The sequence below is a fragment of the Salvelinus fontinalis genome, chromosome 32 (genome assembly GCF_029448725.1).
Source record: "Salvelinus fontinalis isolate EN_2023a chromosome 32, ASM2944872v1, whole genome shotgun sequence".
Taxonomy (NCBI): domain Eukaryota; kingdom Metazoa; phylum Chordata; class Actinopteri; order Salmoniformes; family Salmonidae; genus Salvelinus; species Salvelinus fontinalis.
Window position 1 is genome coordinate 2101054 of NC_074696.1, and position 15990 is coordinate 2117043.

General features: G+C 53.3%; 1 protein-coding gene across 11 annotated transcripts in view; it reads left to right on the top strand.

The window, feature by feature from the left end:
- Positions 1 to 15990, top strand: part of spire1a (spire-type actin nucleation factor 1a) — a 168489-nt gene that overhangs the window by 116879 nt on the left and 35620 nt on the right. For all 11 annotated transcript variants that reach the window (XR_008755585.1, XM_055893201.1, XM_055893197.1 and 8 more), the window contains one exon: positions 15613 to 15711. Coding sequence is in view for 10 of the 11 variants with exons in the window: in XM_055893201.1 (XP_055749176.1) it covers positions 15613 to 15711 (99 nt within the window). In the remaining variant the exon portion in view is untranslated. The remainder of the gene's footprint in view (positions 1 to 15612; positions 15712 to 15990) is intronic.

A 15990-nucleotide genomic window follows, 5' to 3' on the forward strand; every position in this document is an offset into this window, starting at 1 on the left:
CTCCCAGTGCAGAATAGCAGAGAGTTAGTGGAGCTAACATGGTACAGCCCAGACTCCCAGGCTAGCAGTGAGTTAGTGGAGCTAACATGATGCAGCCCAGACTCCCAGTGCAGAATAGCAGTGAGTTAGTGGAGCTAACATGATGCAGCCCAGACTCCCAGGCTAGCAGTGAGTTAGTGAAGCTAACATGATGCAGCCCAGACTCCCAGTGCAGAATAGCAGAGAGTTAGTGGAGCTAACATGATGCAGCCCAGACTCCCAGTACAGAATAGCAGAGAGTTAGTGGAGCTAACATGATGCAGCCCAGACTCCCAGTACAGACTAGCAGTGAGTTAGTGGAGCTAACATGATGCAGCCCAGACTCCCAATGCAGACTAGCAGTGAGTTAGTGGAGCTAACATGATGCAGCCCAGACTCCCAATGCAGACTAGCAGTGAGTTAGTGGAGCTAACATGATGCAGCCCAGACTCCCAGTGCAGACTAGCAGTGAGTTAGTGGAGCTAACATGATGCAGCCCAGACTCCCAGTACAGACTAGCAGTGAGTTAGTGGAGCTAACATGATGCAGCCCAGACTCCCAATGCAGACTAGCAGTGAGTTAGTGGAGCTAACATGATGCAGCCCAGACTCCCAATGCAGACTAGCAGTAAGTTAGTGGAGCTAACATGATGCAGCCCAGACTCCCAATGCAGACTAGCAGTGAGTTAGTGGAGCTAACATGGTACAGCCCAGACTCCCAGGCTAGCAGTGAGTTAGTGGAGCTAACATGATGCAGCCCAGACTCCCAGACTAGCAGTGAGTTAGTGGAGCTAACATGATGCAGCCCAGACTCCCAGGCTAGTAGTGAGTTAGTGGAGCTAACATGATGCAGCCCAGACTCCCAGTGCAGACTAGCAGTGAGTTAGTGGAGCTAACATGATGCAGCCCAGACTCCCAGTACAGACTAGCAGTGAGTTAGTGGAGCTAACATGATGCAGCCCAGACTCCCAGTGCAGACTAGCAGTGAGTTAGTGGAGCTAACATGATGCAGCCCAGACTCCCAGGCTAGCAGTGAGTTAGTGGAGCTAACATGATGCAGCCCAGACTCCCAGGCTAGCAGTGAGTTAGTGGAGCTAACATGATGCAGCCCAGACTCCCAGGCTAGCAGTGAGTTAGTGGAGCTAACATGATGCAGCCCAGACTCCCAGTGCAGACTAGCAGTGAGTTAGTGGAGCTAACATGATGCAGTCCAGACTCCCAGGCTAGCAGTGAGGTAGTGGAGCTAACATGATGCAGCCCAGACTCCCAGTACAGGCTAGCAGTGAGTTAGTGGAGCTAACATGATGCAGCCCAGACTCCCAGGCTAGCAGTGAGTTAGTGGAGCTAACATGATGCAGTCCAGACTCCCAGGCTAGCAGTGAGTTAGTGGAGCTAACATGATGCAGCCCAGACTCCCAGGCTAGCAATGAGTTAGTGGAGCTAACATGATGCAGCCCAGACTCCCAGGCTAGCAGTGAGTTAGTGGAGCTAACATGGTGCAGCCCAGACTCCCAGTGCAGACTAGCAGTGAGTTAGTGGAGCTAACATGATGCAGCCCAGACTCCCAGGCTAGCAGTGAGTTAGTGGAGCTAACATGATGCAGCCCAGACTCCCAGTGCAGACTAGCAGTGAGTTAGTGGAGCTAACATGATGCAGCCCAGACTCCCAGGCTAGCAGTGAGTTAGTGGAGCTAACATGATGCAGCCCAGACTCCCAGGCTAGCAGTGAGTTAGTAGAGCTAACATGATGCAGCCCAGACTCCCAGTGCAGAATTGCAGTGAGTTAGTGGAGCTAACATGGTACAGCCCAGACTCCCAGGCTAGCAGAGAGTTAGTGAAGCTAACATGATGCAGCCCAGACTCCCAGTGCAGAATAGCAGTGAGTTAGTGGAGCTAACATGGTGCAGCCCAGACTCCCAGGCTAGCAGTGAGTTAGTGAAGCTAACATGATGCAGCCCAGACTCCCAGTGCAGAATAGCAGAGAGTTAGTGGAGCTAACATGGTACAGCCCAGACTCCCAGGCTAGCAGAGAGTTAGTGAAGCTAACATGATGCAGCCCAGACTCCCAGTGCAGAATAGCAGAGAGTTAGTGGAGCTAACATGGTACAGCCCAGACTCCCAGGCTAGCAGTGAGTTAGTGGAGCTAACATGATGCAGCCCAGACTCCCAGTGCAGACTAGCAGTGAGTTAGTGGAGCTAACATGATGCAGCCCAGACTCCCAGTGCAGACTAGCAGTGAGTTAGTGGAGCTAACATGATGCAGCCCAGACTCCCAGGCTAGCAGTGAGTTAGTGGAGCTAACATGATGCAGCCCAGACTCCCAGTGCAGACTAGCAGTGAGTTAGTGGAGCTAACATGGTACAGCCCAGACTCCCAGGCTAGCAGTGAGTTAGTGGAGCTAACATGATGCAGCCCAGACTCCCAGTGCAGACTAGCAGTGAGTTAGTGGAGCTAACATGATGCAGCCCAGACTCCCAGTGCAGACTAGCAGTGAGTTAGTGGAGCTAACATGATGCAGCCCAGACTCCCAGGCTAGCAGTGAGTTAGTGGAGCTAACATGATGCAGCCCAGACTCCCAGTGCAGACTAGCAGTGAGTTAGTGGAGCTAACATGGTGCAGCCCAGACTCCCAGTGCAGACTAGCAGTGAGTTAGTGGAGCTAACATGATGCAGCCCAGACTCCCAGGCTAGCAGTGAGTTAGTGGAGCTAACATGGTGCAGCCCAGACTCCCAGGCTAGCAGTGAGTTAGTGGAGCTAACATGATGCAGCCCAGACTCCCAATGCAGACTAGCAGTGAGTTAGTGGAGCTAACATGATGCAGCCCAGACTCCCAGTGCAGACTAGCAGTGAGTTAGTGGAGCTAACATGATGCAGCCCAGACTCCCAGTGCAGACTAGCAGTGAGTTAGTGGAGCTAACATGATGCAGCCCAGACTCCCAGGCTAGCAGTGAGTTAGTGGAGCTAACATGATGCAGCCCAGACTCCCAGGCTAGCAGTGAGTTAGCGGAGCTAACATGATGCAGCCCAGACTCCCAGGCTAGCAGTGAGTTAGTGGAGCTAACATGGTGCAGCCCAGACTCCCAGGCTAGCAGTGAGTTAGTGGAGCTAACATGATGCAGCCCAGACTCCCAGTGCAGACTAGCAGTGAGTTAGTGGAGCTAACATGATGCAGCCCAGACTCCCAATGCAGAATAGCAGTGAGTTAGTGGAGCTAACATGGTGCAGCCCAGACTCCCAGGCTAGCAGTGAGTTAGTGGAGCTAACATGATGCAGCCCAGACTCCCAGGCTAGCAGTGAGTTAGTGGAGCTAACATGATGCAGCCCAGACTCCCAGGCTAGCAGTGAGTTAGTGGAGCTAACATGGTGCAGCCCAGACTCCCAGGCTAGTAGTGAGTTAGTGGAGCTAACATGGTGCAGCCCAGACTCCCAGGCTAGCAGTGAGTTAGTGGAGCTAACATGATGCAGCCCAGACTCCCAGTGCAGACTAGCAGTGAGTTAGTGGAGATAACATGATGCAGTCCAGACTCCCAGGCTAACAGTGAGTTAGTGGAGCTAACATGATGCAGCCCAGACTCCCAGTGCAGACTAGCAGTGAGTTAGTGGAGCTAACATGATGCAGCCCAGACTCCCAGTACAGGCTAGCAGTGAGTTAGTGGAGCTAACATGGTGCAGCCCAGACTCCCAGGCTAGCAGTGAGTTAGTGGAGCTAACATGGTGCAGCCCAGACTCCCAGGCTAGTAGTGAGTTAGTGGAGCTAACATGGTGCAGCCCAGACTCCCAGGCTAGCAGTGAGTTAGTGGAGCTAACATGATGCAGTCCAGACTCCCAGTGCAGGCTAGCAGTGAGTTAGTGGAGCTAACATGATGCAGCCCAGACTCCCAGTACAGACTAGCAGTGAGTTAGTGGAGCTAACATGATGCAGCCCAGACTCCCAGTGCAGGCTAGCAGTGAGTTAGTGGAGCTAACATGATGCAGTCCAGACTCCCATGCTAGCAGTGAGTTAGTGGAGCTAACATGATGCAGTCCAGACTCCCAGTGCAGGCTAGCAGTGAGTTAGTGGAGCTAACATGATGCAGCCCAGACTCCCAGGCTAGCGGTGAGTTAGTGGAGCCCAGACTCCAATTCAGTAAGTCAAATCCTCGTTTCCCTTGTGGTTCATTAAATTACTGTGACAATATCACCCCCCATCTGATGAATGTCATGTTCAACTCATCTACCAGGTTCAGACCCAAACACAGACTTGCTTTAAAGTAATCCACTGGCAGCCGTCTGCCTTCCTGCCTTCAGACCCAGTCAGTGTTTCACAGAGTGAGTGAGACTGAAACCAGGACAGCCCATTGTTAACAGCTCCTCAGTGGACCTCCTGCCAGGACAGCCCATTGTTAACAGCTCCTCAGTGGACCTCCTGCCAGGACAGCCCATTGTTAACAGCTCATCATTGGACCTCCTGCCAGGACAGCCCATTGTTAACAGCTCCTCAGTGGACCTCCTGCCAGGACAGCCCATTGTTAACAGCTCCTCAGTGGACCTCCTGCCAGGACAGCCCATTGTTAACAGCTCCTCAGTGGACCTCCTGCCAGGACAGCCCATTGTTAACAGCTCCTCAGTGGACCTCCTGCCAGGACAGCCCATTGTTAACAGCTCCTCAGTGGACCTCCTGCCAGGACAGCCCATTGTTAACAGCTCCTCAGTGGACCTCCTGCCAGGACAGCCCATTGTTAACAGCTCCTCAGTGGACCTCCTGCCAGGACAGCCCATTGTTAACAGCTCCTCAGTGGACCTCCTGCCAGGACAGCCCATTGTTAACAGCTCCTCAGTGGACCTCCTGCCAGGACAGCCTATTGTTAACAGCTCCTCAGTGGACCTCCTGCCAGGACAGCCCATTGTTAACAGCTCATCAGTGGACCTCCTGCCAGGACAGCCCATTGTTAACAGCTCATCATTGGACCTCCTGCCAGATCAGCCCATTGTTAACAGCTCCTCATTGGACCTCCTGCCAGGACAGCCCATTGTTAACAGCTCCTCAGTGGACCTCCTGCCAGGACAGCCCATTGTTAACAGCTCCTCAGTGGACCTCCTGCCAGGACAGCCCATTGTTAACAGCTCCTCAGTGGACCTCCTGCCAGGACAGCCCATTGTTAACAGCTCATCATTGGACCTCCTGCCAGGACAGCCCATTGTTAACAGCTCATCATTGGACCTCCTGCCAGGACAGCCCATTGTTAACAGCTCCTCAGTAGACCTCCTGCCAGGACAGCCCATTGTTAACAGCTCCTCAGTGGACCTCCTGCCAGGACAGCCCATTGTTAACAGCTCCTCAGTGGACCTCCTGCCAGGACAGCCCATTGTTAACAGCTCATCATTGGACCTCCTGCCAGGACAGCCCATTGTTAACAGCTCCTCAGTGGACCTCCTGCCAGGACAGCCCATTGTTAACAGCTCATCATTGGACCTCCTGCCAGGACAGCCCATTGTTAACAGCTCATCATTGGACCTCCTGCCAGGACAGCCCATTGTTAACAGCTCCTCAGTGGACCTCCTGCCAGGACAGCCCATTGTTAACAGCTCTTCAGTGGACCTCCTGCCAGGACAGCCCATTGTTAACAGCTCATCATTGGACCTCCTGCCAGGACAGCCCATTGTTAACAGCTCCTCAGTGGACCTCCTGCCAGGACAGCCCATTGTTAACAGCTCATCATTGGACCTCCTGCCAGGACAGCCCATTGTTAACAGCTCCTCATTGGACCTCCTGCCAGGACAGCCCATTGTTAACAGCTCCTCAGTGGACCTCCTGCCAGGACAGCCCATTGTTAACAGCTCCTCAGTGGACCTCCTGCCAGGACAGCCCATTGTTAACAGCTCCTCATTGGACCTCCTGCCAGGACAGCCCATTGTTAACAGCTCCTCAGTGGACCTCCTGCCAGGACAGCCCATTGTTAACAGCTCCTCAGTGGACCTCCTGCCAGGACAGCCCATTGTTAACAGCTCCTCAGTGGACCTCCTGCCAGGACAGCCCATTGTTAACAGCTCCTCAGTGGACCTCCTGCCAGGACAGCCCATTGTTAACAGCTCCTCATTGGACCTCCTGCCAGGACAGCCCATTGTTAACAGCTCCTCAGTGGACCTCCTGCCAGGACAGCCCATTGTTAACAGCTCCTCAGTGGACCTCCTGCCAGATCAGCCCATTGTTAACAGCTCCTCAGTGGACCTCCTGCCAGATCAGCCCATTGTTAACAGCTCCTCAGTGGACCTCCTGCCAGATCAGCCCATTGTTAACAGCTCCTCAGTGGACCTCCTGCCAGGACAGCCCATTGTTAACAGCTCCTCAGTGGACCTCCTGCCAGATCAGCCCATTGTTAACAGCTCCTCAGTGGACCTCCTGCCAGATCAGCCCATTGTTAACAGCTCCTCAGTGGACCTCCTGCCAGGACAGCCCATTGTTAACAGCTCAACATTGGACCTCCTGCCAGGACAGCCCATTGTTAACAGCTCCTCAGTGGACCTCCTGCCAGATCAGCCCATTGTTAACAGCTCAACATTGGACCTCCTGCCAGGACAGCCCATTGTTAACAGCTCATCATTGGACCTCCTGCCAGATCAGCCCATTGTTAACAGCTCATCATTGGACCTCCTGCCAGGACAGCCCATTGTTAACAGCTCCTCATTGGACCTCCTGCCAGGACAGCCCATTGTTAACAGCTCCTCAGTGGACCTCCTGCCAGGACAGCCCATTGTTAACAGCTCCTCAGTGGACCTCCTGCCAGGACAGCCCATTGTTAACAGCTCATCATTGGACCTCCTGCCAGGACAGCCCATTGTTAACAGCTCCTCAGTGAACCTCCTGCCAGGACAGCCCATTGTTAACAGCTCATCATTGGACCTCCTGCCAGGACAGCCCATTGTTAACAGCTCATCATTGGACCTCTTGCCAGGACAGCCCATTGTTAACAGCTCCTCAGTGGACCTCCTGCCAGGACAGCCCATTGTTAACAGCTCATCATTGGACCTCCTGCCAGGACAGCCCATTGTTAACAGCTCATCATTGGACCTCCTGCCAGGACAGCCCATTGTTAACAGCTCCTCAGTGGACCTCCTGCCAGGACAGCCCATTGTTAACAGCTCATCATTGGACCTCCTGCCAGGACAGCCCATTGTTAACAGCTCCTCATTGGACCTCCTGCCAGGACAGCCCATTGTTAACAGCTCCTCAGTGGACCTCCTGCCAGGACAGCCCATTGTTAACAGCTCCTCAGTGGACCTCCTGCCAGGACAGCCCATTGTTAACAGCTCATCATTGGACCTCCTGCCAGGACAGCCCATTGTTAACAGCTCCTCAGTGGACCTCCTGCCAGGACAGCCCATTGTTAACAGCTCCTCAGTGGACCTCCTGCCAGGACAGCCCATTGTTAACAGCTCCTCAGTGGACCTCCTGCCAGGACAGCCCATTGTTAACAGCTCCTCAGTGGACCTCCTGCCAGGACAGCCCATTGTTAACAGCTCATCATTGGACCTCCTGCCAGGACAGCCCATTGTTAACAGCTCCTCAGTGGACCTCCTGCCAGGACAGCCCATTGTTAACAGCTCCTCAGTGGACCTCCTGCCAGATCAGCCCATTGTTAACAGCTCCTCAGTGGACCTCCTGCCAGGACAGCCCATTGTTAACAGCTCCTCAGTGGACCTCCTGCCAGATCAGCCCATTGTTAACAGCTCCTCAGTGGACCTCCTGCCAGATCAGCCCATTGTTAACAGCTCCTCAGTGGACCTCCTGCCAGGACAGCCCATTGTTAACAGCTCCTCAGTGGACCTCCTGCCAGGACAGCCCATTGTTAACAGCTCCTCAGTGGACCTCCTGCCAGGACAGCCCATTGTTAACAGCTCCTCAGTGGACCTCCTGCCAGGACAGCCCATTGTTAACAGCTACTCAGTGGACCTCCTGCCAGGACAGCCCATTGTTAACAGCTCCTCAGTGGACCTCCTGCCAGGACAGCCCATTGTTAACAGCTCCTCAGTGGACCTCCTGCCAGGACAGCCCATTGTTAACAGCTCATCATTGGACCTCCTGCCAGGACAGCCCATTGTTAACAGCTCCTCAGTGGACCTCCTGCCAGGACAGCCCATTGTTAACAGCTCTTCAGTGGACCTCCTGCCAGGACAGCCCATTGTTAACAGCTCATCATTGGACCTCCTGCCAGGACAGCCCATTGTTAACAGCTCCTCAGTGGACCTCCTGCCAGGACAGCCCATTGTTAACAGCTCATCATTGGACCTCCTGCCAGGACAGCCCATTGTTAACAGCTCCTCATTGGACCTCCTGCCAGGACAGCCCATTGTTAACAGCTCCTCAGTGGACCTCCTGCCAGGACAGCCCATTGTTAACAGCTCCTCAGTGGACCTCCTGCCAGGACAGCCCATTGTTAACAGCTCCTCATTGGACCTCCTGCCAGGACAGCCCATTGTTAACAGCTCCTCAGTGGACCTCCTGCCAGGACAGCCCATTGTTAACAGCTCCTCAGTGGACCTCCTGCCAGGACAGCCCATTGTTAACAGCTCCTCAGTGGACCTCCTGCCAGGACAGCCCATTGTTAACAGCTCCTCAGTGGACCTCCTGCCAGGACAGCCCATTGTTAACAGCTCCTCATTGGACCTCCTGCCAGGACAGCCCATTGTTAACAGCTCCTCAGTGGACCTCCTGCCAGGACAGCCCATTGTTAACAGCTCCTCAGTGGACCTCCTGCCAGATCAGCCCATTGTTAACAGCTCCTCAGTGGACCTCCTGCCAGATCAGCCCATTGTTAACAGCTCCTCAGTGGACCTCCTGCCAGATCAGCCCATTGTTAACAGCTCCTCAGTGGACCTCCTGCCAGGACAGCCCATTGTTAACAGCTCCTTAGTGGACCTCCTGCCAGATCAGCCCATTGTTAACAGCTCCTCAGTGGACCTCCTGCCAGATCAGCCCATTGTTAACAGCTCCTCAGTGGACCTCCTGCCAGGACAGCCCATTGTTAACAGCTCAACATTGGACCTCCTGCCAGGACAGCCCATTGTTAACAGCTCCTCAGTGGACCTCCTGCCAGATCAGCCCATTGTTAACAGCTCATCATTGGACCTCCTGCCAGGACAGCCCATTGTTAACAGCTCATCATTGGACCTCCTGCCAGATCAGCCCATTGTTAACAGCTCATCATTGGACCTCCTGCCAGGACAGCCCATTGTTAACAGCTCCTCATTGGACCTCCTGCCAGGACAGCCCATTGTTAACAGCTCCTCAGTGGACCTCCTGCCAGGACAGCCCATTGTTAACAGCTCCTCAGTGGACCTCCTGCCAGGACAGCCCATTGTTAACAGCTCATCATTGGACCTCCTGCCAGGACAGCCCATTGTTAACAGCTCCTCAGTGGACCTCCTGCCAGGACAGCCCATTGGTAACAGCTCATCATTGGACCTCCTGCCAGGACAGCCCATTGTTAACAGCTCATCATTGGACCTCCTGCCAGGACAGCCCATTGTTAACAGCTCCTCAGTGGACCTCCTGCCAGGACAGCCCATTGTTAACAGCTCATCATTGGACCTCCTGCCAGGACAGCCCATTGTTAACAGCTCCTCAGTGGACCTCCTGCCAGGACAGCCCATTGTTAACAGCTCATCATTGGACCTCCTGCCAGGACAGCCCATTGTTAACAGCTCCTCATTGGACCTCCTGCCAGGACAGCCCATTGTTAACAGCTCCTCAGTGGACCTCCTGCCAGGACAGCCCATTGTTAACAGCTCCTCAGTGGACCTCCTGCCAGGACAGCCCATTGTTAACAGCTCATCATTGGACCTCCTGCCAGGACAGCCCATTGTTAACAGCTCCTCAGTGGACCTCCTGCCAGGACAGCCCATTGTTAACAGCTCCTCAGTGGACCTCCTGCCAGGACAGCCCATTGTTAACAGCTCCTCAGTGGACCTCCTGCCAGGACAGCCCATTGTTAACAGCTCCTCAGTGGACCTCCTGCCAGGACAGCCCATTGTTAACAGCTCCTCAGTGGACCTCCTGCCAGGACAGCCCATTGTTAACAGCTCATCATTGGACCTCCTGCCAGGACAGCCCATTGTTAACAGCTCCTCAGTGGACCTCCTGCCAGGACAGCCCATTGTTAACAGCTCCTCAGTGGACCTCCTGCCAGATCAGCCCATTGTTAACAGCTCCTCAGTGGACCTCCTGCCAGGACAGCCCATTGTTAACAGCTCCTCAGTGGACCTCCTGCCAGATCAGCCCATTGTTAACAGCTCCTCAGTGGACCTCCTGCCAGATCAGCCCATTGTTAACAGCTCCTCAGTGGACCTCCTGCCAGGACAGCCCATTGTTAACAGCTCCTCAGTGGACCTCCTGCCAGGACAGCCCATTGTTAACAGCTCCTCAGTGGACCTCCTGCCAGGACAGCCCATTGTTAACAGCTCCTCAGTGGACCTCCTGCCAGGACAGCCCATTGTTAACAGCTACTCAGTGGACCTCCTGCCAGGACAGCCCATTGTTAACAGCTCCTCAGTGGACCTCCTGCCAGGACAGCCCATTGTTAACAGCTCCTCAGTGGACCTCCTGCCAGGACAGCCCATTGTTAACAGCTCATCATTGGACCTCCTGCCAGGACAGCCCATTGTTAACAGCTCCTCAGTGGACCTCCTGCCAGGACAGCCCATTGTTAACAGCTCCTCAGTGGACCTCCTGCCAGATCAGCCCATTGTTAACAGCTCCTCAGTGGACCTCCTGCCAGATCAGCCCATTGTTAACAGCTCCTCAGTGGACCTCCTGCCAGATCAGCCCATTGTTAACAGCTCCTCAGTGGACCTCCTGCCAGGACAGCCCATTGTTAACAGCTCCTCAGTGGACCTCCTGCCAGGACAGCCCATTGTTAACAGCTCATCATTGGACCTCCTGCCAGGACAGCCCATTGTTAACAGCTCATCATTGGACCTCCTGCCAGATCAGCCCATTGTTAACAGCTCATCATTGGACCTCCTGCCAGGACAGCCCATTGTTAACAGCTCATCATTGGACCTCCTGCCAGGACAGCCCATTGTTAACAGCTCCTCAGTGGACCTCCTGCCAGATCAGCCCATTGTTAACAGCTCATCATTGGACCTCCTGCCAGGACAGCCCATTGTTAACAGCTCATCATTGGACCTCCTGCCAGATCAGCCCATTGTTAACAGCTCATCATTGGACCTCCTGCCAGGACAGCCCATTGTTAACAGCTCCTCAGTGGACCTCCTGCCAGGACAGCCCATTGTTAACAGCTCATCATTGGACCTCCTGCCAGGACAGCCCATTGTTAACAGCTCCTCAGTGGACCTCCTGCCAGGACAGCCCATTGTTAACAGCTCATCATTGGACCTCCTGCCAGGACAGCCCATTGTTAACAGCTCCTCAGTGGACCTCCTGCCAGGACAGCCCATTGTTAACAGCTCCTCAGTGGACCTCCTGCCAGGACAGCCCATTGTTAACAGCTCCTCAGTGGACCTCCTGCCAGGACAGCCCATTGTTAACAGCTCATCATTGGACCTCCTGCCAGGACAGCCCATTGTTAACAGCTCCTCAGTGGACCTCCTGCCAGGACAGCCCATTGTTAACAGCTCATCATTGGACCTCCTGCCAGGACAGCCCATTGTTAACAGCTCCTCAGTGGACCTCCTGCCAGGACAGCCCATTGTTAACAGCTCATCATTGGACCTCCTGCCAGATCAGCCCATTGTTAACAGCTCATCATTGGACCTCCTGCCAGGACAGCCCATTGTTAACAGCTCATCATTGGACCTCCTGCCAGGACAGCCCATTGTTAACAGCTCCTCAGTGGACCTCCTGCCAGATCAGCCCATTGTTAACAGCTCATCATTGGACCTCCTGCCAGGACAGCCCATTGTTAACAGCTCATCATTGGACCTCCTGCCAGATCAGCCCATTGTTAACAGCTCATCATTGGACCTCCTGCCAGGACAGCCCATTGTTAACAGCTCCTCAGTGGACCTCCTGCCAGGACAGCCCATTGTTAACAGCTCATCATTGGACCTCCTGCCAGGACAGCCCATTGTTAACAGCTCCTCAGTGGACCTCCTGCCAGGACAGCCCATTGTTAACAGCTCCTCAGTGGACCTCCTGCCAGGACAGCCCATTGTTAACAGCTCCTCAGTGGACCTCCTGCCAGGACAGCCCATTGTTAACAGCTCCTCAGTGGACCTCCTGCCAGGACAGCCCATTGTTAACAGCTCCTCAGTGGACCTCCTGCCAGGACAGCCCATTGTTAACAGCTCCTCAGTGGACCTCCTGCCAGGACAGCCCATTGTTAACAGCTCCTCAGTGGACCTCCTGCCAGGACAGCCCATTGTTAACAGCTCCTCAGTGGACCTCCTGCCAGGACAGCCCATTGTTAACAGCTCCTCAGTGGACCTCCTGCCAGGACAGCCCATTGTTAACAGCTCCTCAGTGGACCTCCTGCCAGGACAGCCCATTGTTAACAGCTCCTCAGTGGACCTCCTGCCAGGACAGCCCATTGTTAACAGCTCCTCAGTGGACCTCCTGCCAGGACAGCCCATTGTTAACAGCTCCTCAGTGGACCTCCTGCCAGGACAGCCCATTGTTAACAGCTCCTCAGTGGACCTCCTGCCAGGACAGCCCATTGTTAACAGCTCCTCAGTGGACCTCCTGCCAGGACAGCCCATTGTTAACAGCTCCTCAGTGGACCTCCTGCCAGGACAGCCCATTGTTAACAGCTCCTCATTGGACCTCCTGCCAGGACAGCCCATTGTTAACAGCTCCTCAGTGGACCTCCTGCCAGGACAGCCCATTGTTAACAGCTCCTCAGTGGACCTCCTGCCAGGACAGCCCATTGTTAACAGCTCCTCAGTGGACCTCCTGCCAGGACAGCCCATTGTTAACAGCTCCTCAGTGGACCTCCTGCCAGGACAGCCCATTGTTAACAGCTCCTCAGTGGACCTCCTGCCAGGACAGCCCATTGTTAACAGCTCCTCAGTGGACCTCCTGCCAGGACAGCCCATTGTTAACAGCTCCTCAGTGGACCTCCTGCCAGGACAGCCCATTGTTAACAGCTCCTCAGTGGACCTCCTGCCAGGACAGCCCATTGTTAACAGCTCCTCAGTGGACCTCCTGCCAGGACAGCCCATTGTTAACAGCTCCTCAGTGGACCTCCTGCCAGGACAGCCCATTGTTAACAGCTCCTCAGTGGACCTCCTGCCAGGACAGCCCATTGTTAACAGCTCCTCAGTGGACCTCCTGCCAGGACAGCCCATTGTTAACAGCTCCTCAGTGGACCTCCTGCCGTCTCTATACACTCTAACATGTGAATGCTTCCAATCAGACCTGCTTTCCTCTCTCCATTGCTCTCTTCTCCCATGTTATGTTATGGATGAGTAGGGATTATGGTATGGTGGGGTTGGGTGAATCTTTGGTATGGTGGGGTCATGGTGGGGTTGGGTCATGGTGGAGTGGGGTCATGGTGGTGTAATGGTAGGGTGGGGTCATGGTGGTGTAATGGTAGGGTGCGGTCATGGTGGGGTAATGGTAGGGTGGGGTCATGGTGGTGTAATGGTAGGGTGGGGCCATGGTGGTGTAATGGTAGGGTGGGGCCATGGTGGTGTAATGGTAGGGTGGGGCCATGGTGGTGTAATGGTAGGGTGGGGCCATGGTGGTGTAATGGTAGGGTGCGGTCATGGTGGGGTAATGGTGGAGTGGGGTCATGGTGGGGTTGGGTGGATCTTTGGTATGGTGGAGTGGGGTCATGTTGGGGTCGGGTCGGGTCATGGTGGGATAATGGTAGGGTGGGTTAATGGTGGAGTGGGGTGGGGTGGGGTGGATCTTTGGTAGGGTGGGGTAAATCTGGGGTGGGGTCATGGTGGGGTCATGTCATGGGGGGGAAATGGTGGGGTAATGGTAGGGTGGGGTAATGGTAGGGTGGGGTAATGGTTGGGTTATATTATGGTTGGGTTGGTTTAGGGGTATAGTTGGGTAGGGTTATATTATGATTAGGTAGGGTTAGTGCAGTGCTGACTAAGTGCTTCCTAGAGGGGGCGGATTACCCTGTAACACTAAAGGCTGCCTGCCTGTCCATCATCATTCACTGTGGCATACAGTGCCTTGGGAAAGTATTCAGACCCCTTGACTTTTTCCACATTTTGCTATGTTACAGCCTTTTTCTAACATGGAATAAATCGTTTTTTCCCTCATCGATGTATACACAATACAACACAATGACAAAGCAAAAACTGAAATATCATATTTACATAAGTATTCAGACCCTTTACTCAGTACTTTGTTTAAGCACCTTTGGCAGCGATTATAGCCTCAAGTCTTCTTGGGTATGACGCTACAAGCTTGGGGTAAATTCACCTGTATTTGGGGAGTTTCTCCCATTGTTCTCTGCAGATCCTCTCAAGCTCTGTCAGGTTGGATGGGGAGTGTCTCTGCACAGCTATTTTCATGTCTCTCCAGAGATGTTCGATCGGGTTCAAGTTTGGGCTCTGGCAGGGCCACTCAAGGACATTCAGAGACTTGTCCTGATGCAACTCTTGCGTTGTTTTAGCTGTGTGCTTAAGGCCATTGTCCTATTGGAGGGTGAACCTTCGCCCCAGCCTGAGGTCTCAAGCGCTCTGGAGCAGGTTTTCATCAAGAATCTCACTTTGCTCCATCTTTGCCCCGATCCTGACTAGTCTCCCAGTCCCTGCCGCTTAAAAACATCCCCACAACATGATGCTGCCACCACAATGCTTCACCGTAGGGATGGTGCCAGTTGTCCTCAAAACGTGACGCTTGGCATTCAGGCCAAAGAGTACAATCTTGGTTTCATCAGACCAGAGAATCTTGTTTCTCATGTTCTGAGAGTCTTTAGGTGCCTTTTGGCAAACTCCCAGCGGGCTGTCATGTGCCTTTTACTGAGGAGTGGCTTATGTCGGGCCACTCTACCATAAAGGCCTGATTGGTGAAGTGCTGCAGAGATGGTTGTCCTTCCGGAAGGTTCTCCCATCTCCACAGAGGAACTCTGGAGCTCTGTCAGAGTGATCATCGGGTTCTTGGTCACCTCCCTGACCAAGACCCTTCTTCCCCGATTGCTCAGTTTAACCGGGCGGCCAGCTCTAGGAAGAGTCTTGGTGGTTCTGAACTTCTTCCATTTAAGAATGATGGAGGCCACTGTGTTCTTGGGGACCTTCAATATTGCAGAAATGTTTTGGAAATGTTTTGGTACCCTTCCCCAGATCTGTGTTTCGACGATCCTGTCTCGGCACTCTACGGACAATGGCTTGGTTTTTGCTCTGACATGCACTGTCAACAGTGGGACCTTATATAGACAGGTGTGTGCCTTTCCAAATCATGTCCAATCAATTGAATTTACCACAGGTGGACTCCAATGAAGTTGTAGGAACATCTCAAGGATGATCAATGGAAACAGGATGCACCTGAGCTCAATTTTGAGTCTCATATCAAAGGGTCTGAATACTTATGTAAATAAGGTATTTGTTTTTTATTTTTAATACATTTGTAAAAACCTGTTTTCTCTTTGTCATTATGGTGTAGTGTGTGTCAATAGCTGAACATTTTTTTTTTTTAGGAAGAACCGGTGTTGATGACCGGACCATACTGGAGATGTTCCCTCCTATAGGAGCAGTCAAAAGCATCAGCATCCCTCAAGATCTGAACCGCAGCTCAGGTATTGGTACTGTTCTCACACCTTCACCTGTGTGTGTGTGGTGATGTACATAGTGAGTGGAAATGTATTTCAGAATACTACCAAATAGTATCTGTAAAATCAACTGTCTTCGTGGGCACCTATGTGCGTCACTCTTGCGTCTTTACTGACGGTATCATCAATATTTAAGTTTTCCTTCACACAGTAATAATTGATGTTGCCTCTAGAGGTAAACTAGTTTAACCCAATGAGTCCCATCGTATTGCTGGGGCCTGTTTAAACGTTGTGTTTCTGTACTTA